Here is a 19,221-nt window from a genome sequence, read left to right as displayed (position 1 = left end):
GATTGTGTTGAATGGTGGCGCAGGCTTTAGCAACCAAGTGGTCTGCTTTTGTTCCAATTACTTATGTCCTCCTTCTGTGCTGCAGCGTTCTATTCTAAGATTCTGCTTTCTCTTCATATTTCTTGATGCCCTTACCTAACAAAAATCTATTAATCTCAATCTTGAAATTGCAATTAACCCAATATCCAAAGACTTTCACTCCTAAATGACCCGGCTCCAAGATTGCGATACTTGATTTCCCACACTGGAGGAAATCGTATTCTGTATCTATTTTATTGAATCTTTATCATTTTAAATACCTGCTGAGATAATCTTGCAACCTTCTAAGACGAAGGAACTACAAACCAGATTTATGCAACCTGTCATCATAATTTAACCTTTCAGCTGCACACTCATTCCGCTGAATCTGCACTGTACCCTTTCCAAGGCCAATCTTTCTCTGACTGTCTGAGTGATGCAAGCCAACATACCATATGATTTTTGGATACTGTTGTACTGGGTTTTAGCCCTTAGTGATTTTTGCCCACAAATACCTAAATTCTTCTCTCACCACTTTAAGGAAGTGTTCCAACATCCACATTCACCCACATTTAACTCCACCTATCAAAGTTTGGCCATTCATTTAGCCTGTCTGTATACTTTTGCAGCTTCCGCTTCCATCCAAATGATGTATTGTGCCACCCTGATAACATGAATATTCAACATTTATTCCATCATCAAAGTGATTAATAAAGATGCTGAGGAGCAGAAGCCCTAGAACAGATCCATGGGGAGCATCACTTTTTTTCACTTCCTGCCAAAAATGAATGAAGCCCTTATCCAAATTCTGTTTCTTGTATCCATATCCCAACCATTTACTGAGTATAAGGTTACCTCCATTTCCATGAACTGTTCTTTTTGCTCATCTCGTGACAAACTAATGCCTCAATATTTTTGGGTCATGGGCATCAATGGCTGGCCAGTATTTATTGCCCATCCTTAGTTGCCCTTAGAGGGCGGTGCTGATCTCCCTTTTCGAACCGTTACAGTCCATGTGCTGTAGGTTGACCCATAATGCCCTTAGGGAGGAAATTCCATGAGTTTGACCCAGCAACATTGAAGGAATGCCAATACATTTCCAAGTCAGGATGGTGAGTGGCTTGGAGGGGAACTTGCAGGTGGTGGTGTGCACACGTATCTGCTGCCCTTGCCCTTCTAGATGGAATGTTTTTGGATTTGGAATGTGCTGTTGAAGGATCTTTGGTGAATTTCTGCAGTGTGTCTTGGAGATGGTACGCACTGCTGCTACTGAGTGTCAGTGGTGGAGCGGGTGGATGCTTGTGGATGTGGTGCCAATCAAGTGGGCTGCTTTATTGTGGATGGTGTCAAGCTTCTTGAATGTTGTTGGGGCTGCACTCATCCAGGCAAGTGGGGAGTATTCTATCACACTCCTGACTTTACCTTGTAGGTGATGGACAGGCTTGGGGAGTCAGGAAGTGATTTACACATTGCATTATTCTGAGCCTCTGACCTGCCCTTGTATCCACTGTGTTTATGTGGCAGGTCCAGTTCAGTTTTCAGTCAATGGTAACCATAAGATATTAATAGTGGGGATTCAGTGAAGGTAACACCATTGAACATCAGAAGGCCTTAGTTAGATTGTCTCTTATTGGAGATGATCATTGCCTGGCAGTTGTGTGGCTCAAATGTTACTTGCCACTTGTCCGTCCAAACCTAGATATTTTCCAGGTCTTGTTTCATTTAAACATGGACTGCTTCAGTGTCTGAGGAGTCATGGATGGTGCTGAACATCCCCACTTATGGCCTTATGATGGAGGGAATGTTACTGTAGAAGCAGTGAAGATGTTTGGGCCTTGTACACCGCTCTAAGGAACTCCTCAGCATCAGGACATGTCTGCAGATGACGAACCTCCAACAACCACAACCATCTTCCTATGTGTCAGGTATGACTCCAACCACCAGAGTGTTTGCCCCCTGATACCCATTGATTCCAGTTTTGCTAGGGCTCCTTGATGCCACTCTTGCTCAAATGCAGCCTTGATGTCAGGGGCTGTGACTCTCACCTCACCTCTGGAATTCAGCTCTTTTGTCCATGTTTGAACCAAGGCTGTAATGAGGTCAAGAGCTGAGTGGCCCTGGCGGAACCCAAATTGGGCATCACTGAGCAGGTTATTGCTGAGCAGGTGCTACTTGATAGCACTATTGATGATGCCTTCCATCACTTCACTGATGATCGACTGTAGACTGATGGGTCAGTAATTGGTCGGGATGGATTTGTTCTGTTTTTTACGTACAGGACATGTCTGGGTAATTTTCCAAATTGTTGGGTGTATACCGGTGTTATAACTGTAGTGGAACACCTTGGCTAGGGGAGTGTCAAGGTCTGGAGCACAAGTCTTCAATACTATGCCAGAATATTGTCAAGGCCCATAGCCTTTGCAGTATCCAGTGTCTCCAGCTATTTCTTGTTACCATGAGGAGTCAATTGAATTGACTGAAGACTGGTACCTGTAATGCTGGGGTCTACTGCAGGAGGCCACGATGGATCATCCACTTGGCATTTCTAGCTGAAGATTTCTGCAAAAGCTTCAATCTTGTATTTTGTGCTAATGTGCTGGGCTTTTCCTTCATTGAGGATGGGGATATTTGTGGAGTCACCTCCTGCAGTGAGCTATTTAATTGTCCACCACCATTGACGATTGGATGTGGCAGGAGTTAGATCTGATCTGTTGGCTGTGGGATCACTTAGCTCCGTCTATCACCTGCTGTGTTTGCTGTTTGGTAGCTTCACCAGGTTGACACCTCATTTTCAGGTATGCCTGGTGCTGCTCTAGGCATGCCCTCCTGCACTCTCCATTGAACTAGACTAGGTCCCTGACTTGATGATCAAGTTGAGTGAGAGATATGCTGGACCATGAGGTTGCAGATTGTGTTAGAATACAATTCTGCCGCTGTGAATTTGTGAAGAGGCAAGGTGATGTAGCATAGAAATGGAAACATCCAGCTGTGTGGCCTGGCCATTCAATCCTTGAAGCATAGACAACCCTGTGCTTGTATTTTATTGTTCATTTGTTTATCCCGTGTAGTTTTCTAATGCTTAATGTTTTGGAAAAGGACTCTTTGTGGTGGTAATGCCTTGATGGTGAATAAACCCTTAACCAGCGACAATAGGTGTGTAAATTTGAACGCTCCACTTGACCTGCCGAGAGTTCACACTTTGTGACCCAAAGAGGCAAAAGCTTGGGCTTCCTTCTCAAGATAACTCTGTGGTCTGGGAGCCGAGTTATGTGCTTCCTTGTAAACGAGCTAATCTTAGTGCCGAGTCAGCTTTGGGGGGTGTATTAACTTTGACTGAGTAGCCATGTTTTACTTGTAGGCTCGTGGGACAGTCTGACCTTGGAGGAGTGGATGAGGGGAGAAACTTATCCTGTTTTCACTTGAAAACCCATATATGTGAACCCTCTGCTGCAGAGATCATTGGATGAAGCTTTGTTCTTTGATCTCCTCATTCTAATTGGAGAGTGCTATGGCCAATTGTTTACACCGATAATGGCCCAACCAAGAGTATTAACTTAACACAGACTGGCAACCAAATCTTGGATCTTCTTGTCAGAATGGCTCAGTTCCATATCACGTGATGGATTTACCCAAAAAATAAATTCCTCTTCAGCCTGGTGGAGGATTATCCTGTTAGCATTCTCTGGGTTGATGTGTACAGGGTCAGCCAGCTCTTGGAAGCAGGTTTGAAATTCTTGGTGGCTATTCAGAGGTTTGGCAACTCTCCATTCTGCCATCCCACCACCCATTCATTTAAAGCAAAATCTCAGGCTAGGCTCCTCCAAAATGTTTTGTCACCATAATAAGTTGCAATGAATTTTCAAGGTTACGGTCCCTAAGACAGACCACCATGAAAAATCTCCTTTGGTTTAAAGTTGGGCTAGGTTTTGAACAAATCAAAAAATGTGTATGTATTGAAATTCCACATCTACAAATCGCAAGGCAGGAATGTGAAGGAATACTCTTCACATGCCTAGATGCAGGCAGCTTGAATGCTCAAGAAGCTCAACACTAAGGCGAAGCAGCTCACTCGATCAGCTTCCACCATTAATGCACAGTTGCAGCAGTGTGTACTTAGCTGCAATGTGCACAGCAACAACTAACCATAGCTCTTCCAATGCATCTTCCAAACCTGCAGCCTCTACGACCTAGAAGAACAAGGGCAGAAGATGAATTGGAGAACCACCACTTGCAGGTTTCCTCCAGTCCTTATGCCATTTTGACTTTGAATTATATCACCATTCCTTCATTATTTGTGAGTCATCAGCCTTGACCTCTCTCCCTAACAATGCTGTGGATGTACCTATTGCACTGGTTCAAGGTAGCAGCTCACCACCACCTTAAAAGCAATAAGGAAGAGGCAATGCCCTCTTCCATAAATGAACGAATTTAAAAAAACAGAAATACTGGAAAAAGCTTAGGTTATGCAGTGTCTGTGGAGAGAATCAGAGTTTCAGCTCAGTGGCTTTCATCAGAACAGATTTAGTGAGCAGCCCAGAGACAGAGTTTAAATACTCCTATAGCACTTCAAGAAACTTAAATTAACAACTTGGACAATTTACAGGCAAACACCACAAAAATCCAGCAAAAAGCATGAATCAGGTTGGAAATGTGGAACGTGTGCAGTGCACATTTTATGATTGGCTGTCCATGCCCTTAGGTTATAAATTGTCTATTTTCAAAGAACTATTAGATAGCTATCCTAAAAACACGAAGATGATAGGTATCTCCCAGAAACCAAAAAGATGATTTATCCTGTTGTGTACATAGCACCAATTGCAGAAATGTGTGAGATAATGTGTTTCTGATGTGTGCCTTCAGGTAACAATGGACAGATCCAACTCTGGCAGTTCCTCCTGGAGCTTCTAACAGACAAAGACGCTCGAGATTGCATTTCGTGGGTGGGGGATGAAGGGGAGTTCAAGCTGAATCAGCCAGAGTTGGTCGCCCAGAAATGGGGTCAACGCAAAAACAAGCCTACTATGAACTATGAGAAACTGAGTCGAGCACTTAGGTGAGTGAACCGAGAAAAGATTAGTCTCCTGACTTATTTATTTATAACTCAATTGTACAGATCAGTTTCACTGATGGGAATATGTGCTTTCAGGTGGTTCACAGTTATGTGGTGTAGCCAACAGTTCATTAAGATGTCACTGTATCTCTCGTACCTGGGTACACTGTCTGTCTCTTCCCCACAGCCGTGTGCTTTCTCTTGCACACGCACTCAATCTCACACATTTGCTCACTCTCTCGTATATGTTTGTTCTCTCGCACGCTGCCTCTCACGTGCACGCTGCCTCTCGTTTTCTTTTGCACGTTCTCGCTTCCACTGTCTTGCACACACTTGCTCTCTCTGGCCTTCTCTCTTTCTCTGTCTCTCTCTGGCCTTCTTCCTTGCACTGTCTCTCTCTGGCCGTCTTCCTTGCGCTGTCTCAATATGCTCTCACTGTCTTGTGTGCTCACTCAGTCTTGCTCGATTGAATGTGCTAACCCTCTCTCTTTCGTGCTCTGCCTCTTCCCCATCTTTTCCCTTTCCCATACTGCCTCACACCCACTCCCTACTTGCTCTCAACACCACTGACTTGCTATCTGCTCAGTTTATTATTGAATCTCATAACTCCTTTTGGAAGTTGATTACTATCCATGCCAGCTGATACAGTTGTATTTGCTCCTAGTTGTCCCATAATGTAATAGTTGCGTTCTTGTGTGACCTCGCATTGTAGAAAATCACTTTATAGGGAAATTGCTATACCTGTACAGCAGAAAGTTCGTATTATCCAAACAGCGTCCACCATTCAACAATTCATTACAGCCAATTTGCGTTAAAGGAATACGGGTAATAGCATGACTACCTGTACTTCGCAGACTAGAAAAGTAGCAAACACCACTCTGCTCATCTGCCCAGGGCGAACAGTCAACCTGCCACTGTCTCCCATAATTATAGCTTCAAAGTGTTAAATGATTCTAAGGTCAGTGTCTCCTCCGCCCTGCACAGGAGTCTAATCCATTTGGCAATCTTTTATGTGAAGGACACATTGACCTCAATGTTCATTTTGCACATAACCCTCTGCCTTATGCGCCCTCCAGACTCAAGACTTTCCTTCTCTGCATGATTTGCTACCTCAGTATTTGCTTTAATATAGTCTTGTGTCCTTCTGGTAACTCACTCATCATCTTCAATGCTCTGTTTTGTAACTATGCAGCTTGACCTATTGAGTAGCTGCTGAAATCAAATTGGCAAATCACTGGTCAAGTAAAGAATCAAATCTCTGATAAATTGATCATTTTCAGCAGCACGTTTTCCCAAAAACGGAACATAGTGTAGACACAATTTTGTCACTTTTGCCACATGTCTCGCATCCCACATGATTTTTGGATTGTAGCATTATACTTTAGGATTTGCTGCTCCCTGTTGTAGCTGTATATTAAGTTGGTCTTTTCCTCCTCGGGTTAAATCCCATTATCATTCTCTAAGTTCGGAACTAAATCACGGTTTGAAGCAGGTTTTCACATTATGATCAAAAACAGATTCTGGGGTGACTGCTCTCCTTTGTTTATTTTCCCATCCTCTAAAAAGGTTGTATGAAAATTTATCAAATATACTATGTTCTATATCCTGTTTACAGTTTGGTGTTTTCTCCTCCACCCTGTCATAATTGGAAAAATGCATCCATACCCCAAGGAGGAAGGGCTAGGGGAAGCTGACAGAAATATCCATGCGAAGCCAAGCTTTTCTCCCCTCACAAGATAAGCACATTCTGTTCTTCAAGCTTATGTACCAAGAGAAGGAAAGAGGATAGGGGGTTAACAATCCCCTGGTAATGTACTGACAAGATAGCAAAGGGTGGGTGAGGAGATGCAGATGATTTGTGATTGGATGTTATTAGAGGACAATTCACTTCAGTATTTGGTGTCAGTTATCATAAATTTATCTGGAGTCTACATTTTCAAGAAGTGGTGAGACTCTTGGATGACTCGCATTCAGTTCCCATAAGACAGTGTCTTTCAGTTCTTGATCCATTCTCAGGTCACCATAACCTTCCCACCACACACCGTACGACTCACTGAATCAACGAGCAAACCTTTGTTTAGCTAAGCTTTGTGACTTAGGCATCCAGCACAGCTAGGTTACCCACCAAGCCAATTCAGCATGCCCAAAGGAGGAGCAGTGTAGTGATGGGAGAAATACTAGGAGCTAAGTATTTTGTGCTCTCACATGATATTTGGATATTAATTATTTCAGGGAGACTTCTTATGCCTTTCTCTGAAGGCAGACACAATGTACTTTTTAGCTTCTCTGCTGTTCCTCTGTTTCTATTACTAACTCTTTTGTAATCTATGTCTGTATTGGACCTACGTTTATCTTTGCTAATCTTTCCCTTTTTCCATGCTCGAAGAAGGTTATAGTCCAACAGGCTTATTTGAAAACATAAGCTTTCAGAGCGTAGCCCCTTTATCAGGTGAAGTGAGTGTGATTTCTGACCTTGTCCTCAGGTTTAGAACATTTATGGCAAATTTTTAAGCCACTTTCTCTGATCTAATTCTGTTTCTAACTTACCTTGTGAGCCCTGTCCCACTCATTGTCCTTACTGTGGTGTTGTACTTCGTAGGAATGTATGATTTTTGTTTTGGAAACCATGTATTAATTATTTTTCGAAAAACTAAACTGCAGATGCTGGAAATCTGAAACAAAAACAGAAATTGCTGAAGAAAGTCAGCAGGTTTGGAGAGAAGTCCACATCTGTGGAGAGAAAATAAAGTTAATATTTCTAATCTGGTGACCCTTATTCGGAACTCCCTTCTTCAGAATTATTTAAATACTAGCCTTTGCCAGTTGACCATTCAACCTTTTTGTATTTGTTCCAAATTATCACCGCCAAGTTCCTCCTCATTCCTTTATACTTGCCTTTGTTTAGATTGAAAACCCTAATTTCAGATTAAAGTCATCTTTTTCAAACTTCATGGAAATTTCCATACAAATTCATATAGTGTTTGCTATTTCCTACAGGTTCTTTTGCCACAATATTTATAATCGGCCTTTTTCCAGTACATGGTATTAGATGCAAAATAGTCTGTGTCCTAGTTGATTCCTCAACATGTTGCTCCAGAAAATTATATCAGACTCAGTCCAGGATCTTTTCCTCCACAGCAATGGTACTCGTTAATGGGCACACCCACTAATTTCCTGCTTTATACTGTGCCCTACATATGGTGGCCTGTAAAACAGTCCTACCGACATTTGCTGCTATTTGCTGTTTCTTAGCTCCATCCAACCAGATTTTCCATCCAGCCTTTCCCATCAGAGATCCTGTCTCACTAGTGCATTGATTCCATCCTTATTATCAGCACTACGGCATCTCTCTCTGTTTTCCCTATCCTTGCTATATGTCAAACGCCCTTTAATATTCACTTTCTAGTCTTAGTCCTGCTGTAGTTTCCATAATGGCCATTAAATCAGACAGTCTTCCTTCTACCAGCACCATCAATTCACCTACCCTGTCACAAATATTACATGCATTCAGATAGGTAAAGGTAAAGTTGCCATAGTCTTACCAGCCACAGGGGCTGCTCTCTCACTAGACTAGTGGTGGTTTAACCTGAGGGTCACCACACCTTAGGCGAGGGGAGAGGTTGAGGAGGGAGTGCATCATGGTAACCTCAGCTGATGTGGGAATTGAATCCACACTGTTGGCATCACTGTGTTGTAAAGCCACTCTCCGCATTCAGATACAGTGCCCTTAATTTGGCATTTTGAAAACTATTCTGCAGTTGGACCCAGGTTAATTCTAGAATTTGTTTCCGCTGCTTTCCATTTTCATTTGCAACTTCTTTGTTCCCATAACCAGTTTTGTTTTTATTATATCTGAATTCCCTCTCAGGTTCCCATTTTTGCCCCTAACAAATTAGTTTAAACTCTCCCCAGCATCATCAGTGCATGTCCCAGTGGTGATAACAGTCCCAGTGAGGGTATGACCTCTCATTCTTGTACAGGTCGCCCAGAACTAGATGATAGTATGAGGTAGGGGTGGAGGTTAGACAGAGCTTAGGTTTATGGTAAAAGTTTGGCACAACTGTACTCTGCTGTACAGTTCTATGTTCTATGTTCTAACTGGTCCCAGTGCCCCAGAAGTACCATATCTCCAGCCTGGTGAGTGAGTGTTCGCTCGCTCAATCTCCTTATTTTCATACTCAGCAGCTCCTGGTCCTACTTCGTGTGCCTTAAGCAAGCTTTCCAAATTTTTACTTTCAGGACTACACCTGGTTCCAGTGTAGACTACAACCTCTGCCTTTTTACTCTCCCTGAAAAGAACAGACTGCAGCTGCTCTGTGACATCCTCCAAACTGGCAATAGAGGGGAACAACATGCCATTCTGGATTCACATCTACGGTCACAGAAATGTTTTTGTCTGTTCCTCACATTTTGAATTGCCTCCCACTATTTCCCTTCAACTTTTCTTCTGCTGTACCTGTGCAACTGAGCCATTTGTTGTGCAACAAGCTTAGCTATAGCTACATTCCTCTGACAAAGCATCATCCTCACTAGTATCAAAAGCAAAAAAAAACAATTAGTGAGTGAGTTCTGGAGACCCTGGAGTCTATTCCCTGGTCTTCCTAGCCACCCATAGGTTACACATTCCCTCTCTGCCTTTATGCACTTAATATGCAGTCTGACCACTTTGCAATCCAGATAGATGTCTGCTTTGAGGGTGCACCACAGTGACTCCAATCTACTCTTGAGTTAAGGCTCAGGTATTTGAAGTGAGAGACACTTTCTACACTTGTTTTTGTCTTGGCCACATGAAGCATTTCTGACTCCCCAGATAGTGCTGGATGGGCAACCCCATGCAGCCAAGCTGTTTACTTTCAGTCAATGCATTTAAATCCAGAGACTAAAGTATAGAAAGTAAAATCACTGGCCAGTCAGGTTCAATGAATCTGGCTCTTTGCAAGCAGATTCTCGTATTGAAAATTCACGTCAGTGATTTTTTTTTTCTTCAAAACTGGGCACGCTCTGATTCCTGGACTGCTGCCTATGAGAGTGTCTTACCAATTCATAGCTAAGAGAGGGCCTTAAGCCTCTGTGCCACTTTATGTCCTCCTGTCTGCATGGGTCCATGCTTTCGTGACTTGTAAGACAAAGGTTATAGTACAGAAACGAGCTGGAGAAGACAATATAGTGGGAGAAAGACATCAGGTGATGTCAAGCTTGGGTTTGTAGATTAAAGAAGGGCTGATGGACTTTTTTGTGCACATGTACTATTGAATTTCTGGTTGTTTCTCCTTCATAGATATTATTACGATGGAGATATGATCTGCAAAGTCCAGGGGAAGAGATTCGTCTATAAGTTTGTATGTGACTTGAAGACGCTGATTGGCTACAGTGCAGCAGAGCTGAATCGCCTGGTTACAGAGTGTGAGCAGAAAAAACTGGCCAAGATGCAAATCCACGGTATGACAGGACAGCCAGTCACCACAGTAACGCTGGCTGCAGCTTCCCTGCAGAGTGAGAAAGACAGCTGAAGCATCCCTGCCTGAAGCTTGGCATGTGTGGGATGCTTATCACACCCCCCTCCCCCAACTTAGAATGACACCTGTCCTCCGGTATCCTGGTTGGGTCAAGTGGCTTCTTCCTCCTTCAGCTTCCGGGACTGTACAGTGTAAACATAATGAGCTGCCTCAGAGGGAGGCCGAGGCTGGGACTCTCTGTCCCACTGTCTATATGTGCACTGCGTAAGCAGTGTCGAAATGGAGCAAGCAATGGTAGCAGACTTCACGGTATATTAAAATGAAAAGTATACCTGCTTCACCTTATTCTATCAAATTTTTTGTTATTTTTGCAGATATTTTTACCCTTATGTGAATTTTGAATAAAAAAGGTATACTCCACTTTCCACAGATGTGTTTACTGTCCCTGCAGTTCCCAGTGCCGTTAAGTGATTATCCTGGATCACCACTCCTCTCCTTGCCAGCTGACGGTTTCCTTAGTCACCTGGAGACAAATGTTAACGTGGTTTTTAAGGGGCTTCAGTAAATATCCTCTCTCAGTGCCATTCACCCTGTTGTCTGCCAAACCAGCAGGTCATGAGTTCAAACCCCACTGCAGGACATGAGAACATATTTTAGACTGGCTTCTTGCTCTCTTGCTGTCCTATGGAAGATCCACTCTTCAAATAAGATGATCCAAACACCTTGATTTCATACAGGTTAAACATTCCATGGAGTTTCACGCTAGTGCAATCACACAAAACCAAGATGCAAGATATTTGGAATGTGTCTAAAAACGTGGTCAAAGATATTGCTTCTAATAACACCCCACAAATATAAAGACTTTGAATAAAAAAAAATGTAAATCAATCATCAAAACATACAAAGATCATATCTGTTCTGAAATAGCCTTGAAAGCATTTCTCTTCATTGAATTTCAGCTTACTGAGAGCAAGAAAATAGGTACGATCAAAGGCATTATTCTTCCGGCTGCTGTTCACAGAATCCCTACAGTGTGGAAGTATACCATTTGGCCCAACGAGTCCACACCCTCCAAAGAGCATCGCACCCAGATCCACCCTGTCCCTGTAACCCTGCATTTCTCATGGCTAACCCAACTAACCTACACATCCCTGGAACATATGGGCAATTTAGTACAGCTAACCAGCACATCTTTAGATTGTGGGAGGAAACCAGAGCACCTGGAGAAAACTCTCACACATGGGCAGAATGTGCAAACTCCGCACAGCCAGTCATCCGAAGGTGGAATTGACCCAGGGTCTCTTGCACTAAGAGACGGTAGTGCTAACCATGGTGCCGCCCCTTGGTTGGGGACATTTCAGAAAAATTTAATTTTTGTCAGTTGTTAATACGCAGCAGTGAAGAAATAGCGAAGTTGTTGGACAATTCGGTTGTCTGGATTTATCAAGGAGAACATCGTTTGAGGTTGTAGACATGCTCGCCGAGCCAGTGGGTTTGGTTACAGACATTTTGTCAACGTGCTGAGTACATCAATGCGCCTCCGGTAAAGCATTGGTGTTCTGTCCTGCTCGTTATTTATATGCCTCGGTTTGCTGGGGTGATTGGTATTATTTCTGCTTTTGTTTCTCACTGGTTTGTACACAGGGTTCTAATTCCATGTTTTTGTTGATGGAGTTCCGGTTGGAATACCAGGCCTCCAGGAATTCTGTGGTGTGTCTCGGTTTGGTTCGTGCAATTATCGATGCGTTGTCCCAGTTGAATTTGTGTCCCTCGTTGTCCGTGTGTAGTGAGACAAGAGAGAATTGGTTGTATATCTTGGTGTTCACGTATCCATGTTGTCAATTTTCTTCCAGTTTGGCCTATATAGTGTTTCAGAGTGGCCTACAAACCGACAACCATCTTACGACAGCTACTGTCGAACGTAAAGGATCCCATACCCAAAACCGGCAAAACTGGGGTAATATCCAAAGTACCATGCAAGGACCGTGAGAAACACTACATAGGCCAAACCGGAAGAAAATTGACAATATGGATACATGAATACCAACTAGCCACCAGGAGACAGGACCAGTTCTCACTCGCCTCCATACAAATGGACAATGAGCGACACACATTCAACTGGGACAACACATCGATAATCGCACAAACCAAACAGAGGCACGTCAAAGAATTCCTGGAAGCAAGCACATTGAATTAGACCCTGTGTACAAACCACTGTGAAACAAAACCGGAAATAATACCAATCACCCCAGCAAACCGAGGCATATAAATAACAAGCTGGATAGAACACAGACACTTCACTGGAGGCACACTGACGATGTTACCTAGCAGGGTTACAAAACGTTTGCAACCAAACTCACCACATGTCTACAACCTCATCCACAACCTGAGCTACACATCTTGAAAACTTAAAACATTGTTTTTGCAGACTGTGCTGCTGTGATGGCATTAGCACAGGCATAGTTGCAAGAAATAAAACAAGTAAACCCACAGATAATGATGACGTAGTGAGTGTTGCATACCAAGCCTTGTTTCAATATGAATGAAACCTGAGCTAGAGACTGTTAGATGCAGCTGTGGGTTTTGTGAAGTGCAGATCTGTAAATGCACCTGTTATTTGGCAAGCTTTATTCAGAAGTGGGTGGAGGACATGAAAAATTGTTTGATGCTGATGGAAGTTGGCTATCTCATGGCAACAGCCTAGGGAGAGTTTTGAACTTTTTAAAGAGCTGCTGACCCCCAAGTGCACAATCCTGCATTAGCTGAAAATGTATCTGGCCCAATTGCAAATACCAAACTTGAAAACCTGACTGAGGTTATAAATCTGTTAAATACACTGAATCAATGAGTGCAGAGGGAAAATATAACTACACTCAAGGCTACAACACTGAGGAAGAAAATTGTGGTTTGGAAAATCAGACTGAGCAGTGGAGTTTCAGATATATTCCCACCTTTAATCAATTTTCTATATACAAAGACAGTTCATTGTTCTTTTGCTTGTTGACAATGCTTAGAAATATAAATATAGACAAGTACAATTGGGTTTTGAATTCATTATCAATAGCAGTTACATCATCTTTAAGCTTGAGGGGCTGAAAACTGGTATATTAAAATATGACATGCAGCATTTTCATAGTACGGTATGACATAGTATCAGAATTTTGAAGTCTTGATTAATGATCCATTTGAAAAGAGTGTTCTTCCACCAAAAACATTTGCTGAGGTAGGCCATTCCTTCACACAAATCTTTTCCCCGCTTTTGGGAATAGTTGGGAAATTGCTAATGTTTCAATGTTGAATAACTGAAACAGGTTGATCTGTCATGAATGCTCCTTCTGTGGCCAACAAGTCCTGGAGAGTGGAATTTGAATCTGACAGTGGTCTCACTAAAAAACCAAAAAGACCCCCTGTCAAAATAGTAAGCTTTCATCATTGCCCTGTTTGGTGCTATAAACTTATAAGTTGTGATTCCATGTCCCTTGGCGTAAAATATCAATTAAACCTGGCATGACATAACACAAAGAATGACATGTTCTCATCTTAAATATCAGATGTCATTTCCATGTTTATTTTTCCTCTCAAAAGCATTTCTGTTAGCCACACCGATTATAGATCCTTACATTACAATTGTATTGGAGGTGAGTGGTTTGATAGTTTTTTTTTCGGATTCATGCATTGGATGAGGGCATCACTGATTAGGCCAACATTTATTGCCCATTCCTAATTATCCAGAGGACAGTTAAGAGTAAACCACATTTCTGTGGGTCTGGAGTCCCATGGACAGGCCAGGTAAGGATGGCAGTAATATGAAAGAAGATTACAACTTTTTTTTGAGATATCGCAAAGGTAAACAAAGAGGCAAGAGTGGACATTAGACTACTGGAAAATGAGGCAGGCGAAGTAGTAATGGGGGAATAAAGAAATGGTGGAGGAACGGAATAGGCACTTTGCATCCATTTTCACAGTGGAAGACACCAGAACCTGGAGAGTCTGAGGCAGAGGTGCGTGTACATCAATGAGGAGGTGGTACTGGGGAAGCTGAAAGGTCTGAAGATGGATAAATCACCTGGATTGGATAAACTACACCCCAGAAGGAGACAGCTGATGAGATTGTAGAGGCATTGATGGCGGTCTTTCAAAAATCACTGGAGTCAGTGAGGGTCCCAGAGGACTGGAACATGGTGAATGAAGCATTGCTATTTAAGAAGAGAGCAGGGGGGATGGTGCAGAAAACAGGAAACTATAACCCAAGTGGCCTGACCTTGGTCGTTGCTAAGAATTTCGAGTCCATTATTAAGGATGAGATTGTGGCATACTTGGAAGTGCATAGTCAGATAGGTTGGAGTCAGCACAGCTTCATCAAGGGGTGGGCAAGCCTGACAAATCTGTTAGAATCATTTGAGGTAACAAGCAACTTAGACAAAGGAGAGCCAGTGGACGTGATCTATTGGATTTCCAGAAGGTCTTTATTAAGGTACTGCACAGAAGGCTGCTAAATTAGAGTCCGTGGTGTTAGAGGCAAGGTATAGCTGAAAAATATATATATTTCAGGATGGCAGCCGTTGACTAATGCAGAAGTGCATATTGGGACCACAATTATTCACATTATACATTAATGATCTAGATGAAAAAACTGAGGTCATTGTTGCCAGCTTTGCAGATGACACAAAGATAGACTGGTAGTGTTGAGGAAGTGGGGAGGCTGCAGAATGACTTTGTCAGGCTAGGAGTGTGGGCAAAGAACTGGCAGCTGGAATACAAAGTGGGGAAGTGTGAGGTTGTCCACTTTGGTAGGAAGAATAGAAGCGTAGACTATTTTCTAAACAGGGAAAGGCTTTGGAAATCTGAAGCACAAAGGGACTCAGGAATCCAAGTTCAGGATTCTCTTAAGGTTAACATGCAGTTTCAGCTGGAGCTTAGGAATGCATTGTTGGCATTCATTTCAAGAGGGGTAGAATACAAGAACAGAGATGTATTGTTGAGGCTATATAAGACTCCAGTCAGACCACTTTTGGCATATTGTGCATAGTTTTGGGCCAAGTATCTAAGGAAGGATGCTCTGGTCTTGGAGGGGTTCCAGAGGAGGTTTACAAGAATGAACCTTGTCATGGAAGGAACGATTGAGGACTCTGTACTCAAAGTTTAGAAGGATAAGAGGGAGAGCTGATTGAAACTTACAGAATACCGAGAGGCCTAAGTAGAATGGACATGGAGAAGATGTTCCCACTAGTGGGAGAGACTAGGAGCGAAGGGACGACACATTAGAATTGAGTTGAGGAGACATTTCTTTAGCCAGTGGGTAGTTAATCTGTGAGACTCATTGCCAGAAGAGGGCTATGGAGGCCAAGTCATTGAGTATTTAAGATAGATGCAGGTTCTTGATTAGCAATGGGATTAAAGGTTACAAAGAGAAGTCAGGAGAATGGGTTTGAGAAACATATCAGTCTTCACCAAATGGTGGTGCAGACACGATGGGCCAAATGAACTAATTCTGCTTCTTCATCTTGTGGTCTCATGGATGATCTGTATCTTAACTCTATTTCCTTCAATGCTTTTATCTAGCAGTATTAGACTCCATTTTGATTTTTATTTTAATTAAAGCTCCAGTCTCAGAAGCTTTCTGTAGGAGTGAGACTTTCTGATTTCCACCATTCTTTCAATGAAAAGACACTTTTTGAGACATTCCTGAATGTCCTAACTCTAATTTGATGTCCTGTTCAAAATCTGGGATTCATAAAGAAGGTATTCAGACGATGTGATGGAAAGGCAAATAAGCACTCCTACACTCCCTGGGATAGATCAGCTGAGATGATATCAATAACACATGAGACATAACACAATGTCTCATGTCGTCCCTTCGCTGAGGCTGTACCCTTGGTTCCTAGTCTCTCCTACTAGTGGAAACATCTTCTCCGCGTCCATTCTATTCAGGCCTCTCAGTATTCTGTAAGGTTTCAATCAGATCCCCCTCTCATCCTTCTAAACTTTGCGTACAGACACAGAGTCCTCAAACGTTCTTCCTATGACAAGTCTGTTATTCCCAGGTTCATTCTTGTAAACCTCCTCTGGACCCCCTCCAAGGCCAGTGCATCCTTCCTTAAATACGTGGCCCAAAACTGTGCACAATATGCCAAAAGCGGTCTGACTGGAGTCTTATATAGCTTCAACAGGCTCTAGAAGACTGGATAAAAACCAAAAGAACTGCGGGTGCTGTAAATCAGGAACAAAAACAGAAGTTGCTGGAAAAGCTCAGCAGATCTGGCAGCATCTGTGAAGGAAAAAACAGAGTTAACGTTTCGGGTCTGGTGACCCTTCCTCAGAACTGATGGTGGCTGTTTCTTTCTTCACAGATGCTGCCAGACCTGCTGATCTTTTCCAGTAACTTTGTTTTTGTTCTCGAAGACTGGTTGTGTGCAATTGTTGAGCATTCTCTGAACATTACCAGGCAATGCTAAATCTCCAACAACAAACCCAATTAAACGTTAAGATCCCTGTTTGGTCACCAAGTGTGCTCAGTGCAGCTGACTGCAAATCATAGAAACTCTGACCAGTTCCCACTCGCAACGGAATTATACTCAAAATTCCCCTCAGTGTTGATGTCTGTGATAACATTGTACTGCAAAGGAATTTTGTGAAATGTTTGCCCAATTCCATTGTCTCAGCTGAGAAGTCTGGGTGATGTAGGCTGTTTGTCTTGAAATCAGAGCATGTACACACAGAATCAGAGGCTGTCTTATCAATGTGGATCAGTCTGGAGACTAAACAGGGCCACATCCTCCCCTGTGCACCTACCCAACCCTAGTTAAACTGCTTTCCCTCGTGTGTTTGTTAAAGGAGGGATATTACCCAGGTCAGAGAGTATTCGGTTGTTGTATGAAATCTTCTAAACCAAAGGCTATGCAGAATACAGCCTTGGTTTTGCATTTCACCTGAAGGGCAATATAGTCCCAGTCCAAATTATACACAAAATTCCTGGTTAGGGCTCAAGCGTTGTAAATAACAGCTTACTGACTGAAGCTGCACCTGCCCCGAGAGGTCCAGCCCCATCCAGTTTTAGTCTAGACAATAGCTGTCTACTAGGCCTTGAACGTTTGTTCTTGTTCGAGACATTATCTAAGTTCTTTGTTTCCAATTTTATTGATGCAGTGGTGTCAGCATCCCTGACCACAAGGTGGTGCCAAATCTCTCATTTTCTGTGTCAGGGCAGGGGCTTAAACAGACAAAGGGCCCTCACTGGAAGAATTAACCATTGTTTTGCATGTTAGCATATTTGCTGTTCTGGTTTTTTTTCCAGCATTAAAGCACATTTTGTAGGTGTGTCAGTTCTTTGGTTGTTGATCTGAGATTGTGAGGAGATTCGATCGTGACACGTTCAACTAAAGCAGCAGGATGTGACTAAGATATGCCTACGTTTTAAGACTTTCTTTAATAAGCTGTTTTCACTGTAAATGAGTTCAATTTTAAACCTGACCACAATACCCTTGAATTTTCATTGTAGTTCACTGCACTAAATGCATTGGAATGATATAAATGCAAGGTAGAGAGCTGAGATAAGTGGTAAACAAGCCAGAAATAATAGCTTCAGTCTTCCCAGTATTTCATTACAGGGAATGTCTGCTGACCCAGTCCTGCATGTCAGATGACAGTCTGACAATTTAGAGACAGTCGAGACATCAAGAGAGGCAGTGCTGAGGCGAAGCTGGGTGTCTCACGCACGCTAAAATCAATGTGTTTTGAATCTTGTTGCTGAGGTGCACAACAAAGTTCTGAAATAGGCCAAGGCCAAGGACAGATCCTTGACAGACTCAGACGATACAGACAAAGGAAGAGAAGATTGGGTCTGCGGGAAAGCAATCTCCCCAGGTGGATAATACTGAAAAAGTCATAGGGTCATACAGCACGGAAACAGACCTTTCAGTCTAACCAGTCCACGCCAAATAAAGAGGATTTGGAGGAAGATGGTGGCAAGCTCTGCAGACAGCTTGAGAAGGATAAGTAGGGGACATTTACCTTTGTCAAAATCACGTGTGACTATCGTTGTTTTGGCCTGATGGCTACAAGAACTTGCATTTGTATAGCTTCCTTAATATTCACGAAATACCTCAAAGATCTTCAAAGAGGAATGAAGAGGCAAAGAGAAATGGAGGTTTATGGAGCAAACCAGTGTCCACAGTTTGTGCAGCTGGGAGAACACCTAAGATGGCGACATGTGTTGGCGACATTGTGCACTTTTCACTGTACTCCTGTTCTTTTGTAACTTGAGTACATGTGACAATAAACCTAATTCTATTCTATTCCATTTGGTGAAGCACAGGAAGTAGCAAGCATCAAAGAAACTGAGAATTCAGGGGGGAAAGCTGTAGGAAACAAAGAGGGATGATTCAGCAAATGAAATGAGGATATGAACTTTAAACTGGAAGCATTAGGGTTCAGCAAAGACAGGAGCGATGGGCAAATTGGGACACTCTAGGATCGTGGCAACAGCAGTTAGGATGAACTGAAGTGCAGATTGTGTGTGAGAAGGATAGGAGCTGAGGGGGGAGGGAGTAGGAGAGCGTTGGAATTACATGATGGTGACAGAAGCAGGAGTCAGCAGCAGACTGACTGAGCTGTGGAGCAATTGGGTGAAACTATGAAGAGAATGCAAGAGGGGTGGGTCTGATTTTACATCGTTTTTATATTTTTATTAACAGCAAC

General features: G+C 42.8%; 1 protein-coding gene across 1 annotated transcript; it reads left to right on the top strand.

Annotated features, from left to right (window-relative positions):
• The first annotated feature begins 1,514 nt into the window (after window positions 1-1,514).
• Window positions 1,515-10,944, top strand: LOC109925426 (GA-binding protein alpha chain-like). Its single transcript, XM_020525370.2, has 3 exons — window positions 1,515-1,943; window positions 4,879-5,071; window positions 10,347-10,944. The coding sequence occupies exons 1-3, from the start codon at window positions 1,901-1,903 to the stop codon at window positions 10,576-10,578; spliced, it is 468 nt and encodes a 155-aa protein (XP_020380959.2). The 5' UTR covers window positions 1,515-1,900; the 3' UTR covers window positions 10,579-10,944.
• Window positions 10,945-19,221: the final 8,277 nt, after the last annotated feature.

This window comes from Rhincodon typus, chromosome 11 (assembly GCF_021869965.1).
Source record: "Rhincodon typus isolate 14 chromosome 11, sRhiTyp1.1, whole genome shotgun sequence".
NCBI classification, from domain to species: domain Eukaryota; kingdom Metazoa; phylum Chordata; class Chondrichthyes; order Orectolobiformes; family Rhincodontidae; genus Rhincodon; species Rhincodon typus.
Note: the sequence above shows the minus strand (reverse complement) of the source record. Positions and strands in the feature narration are given on the sequence as shown.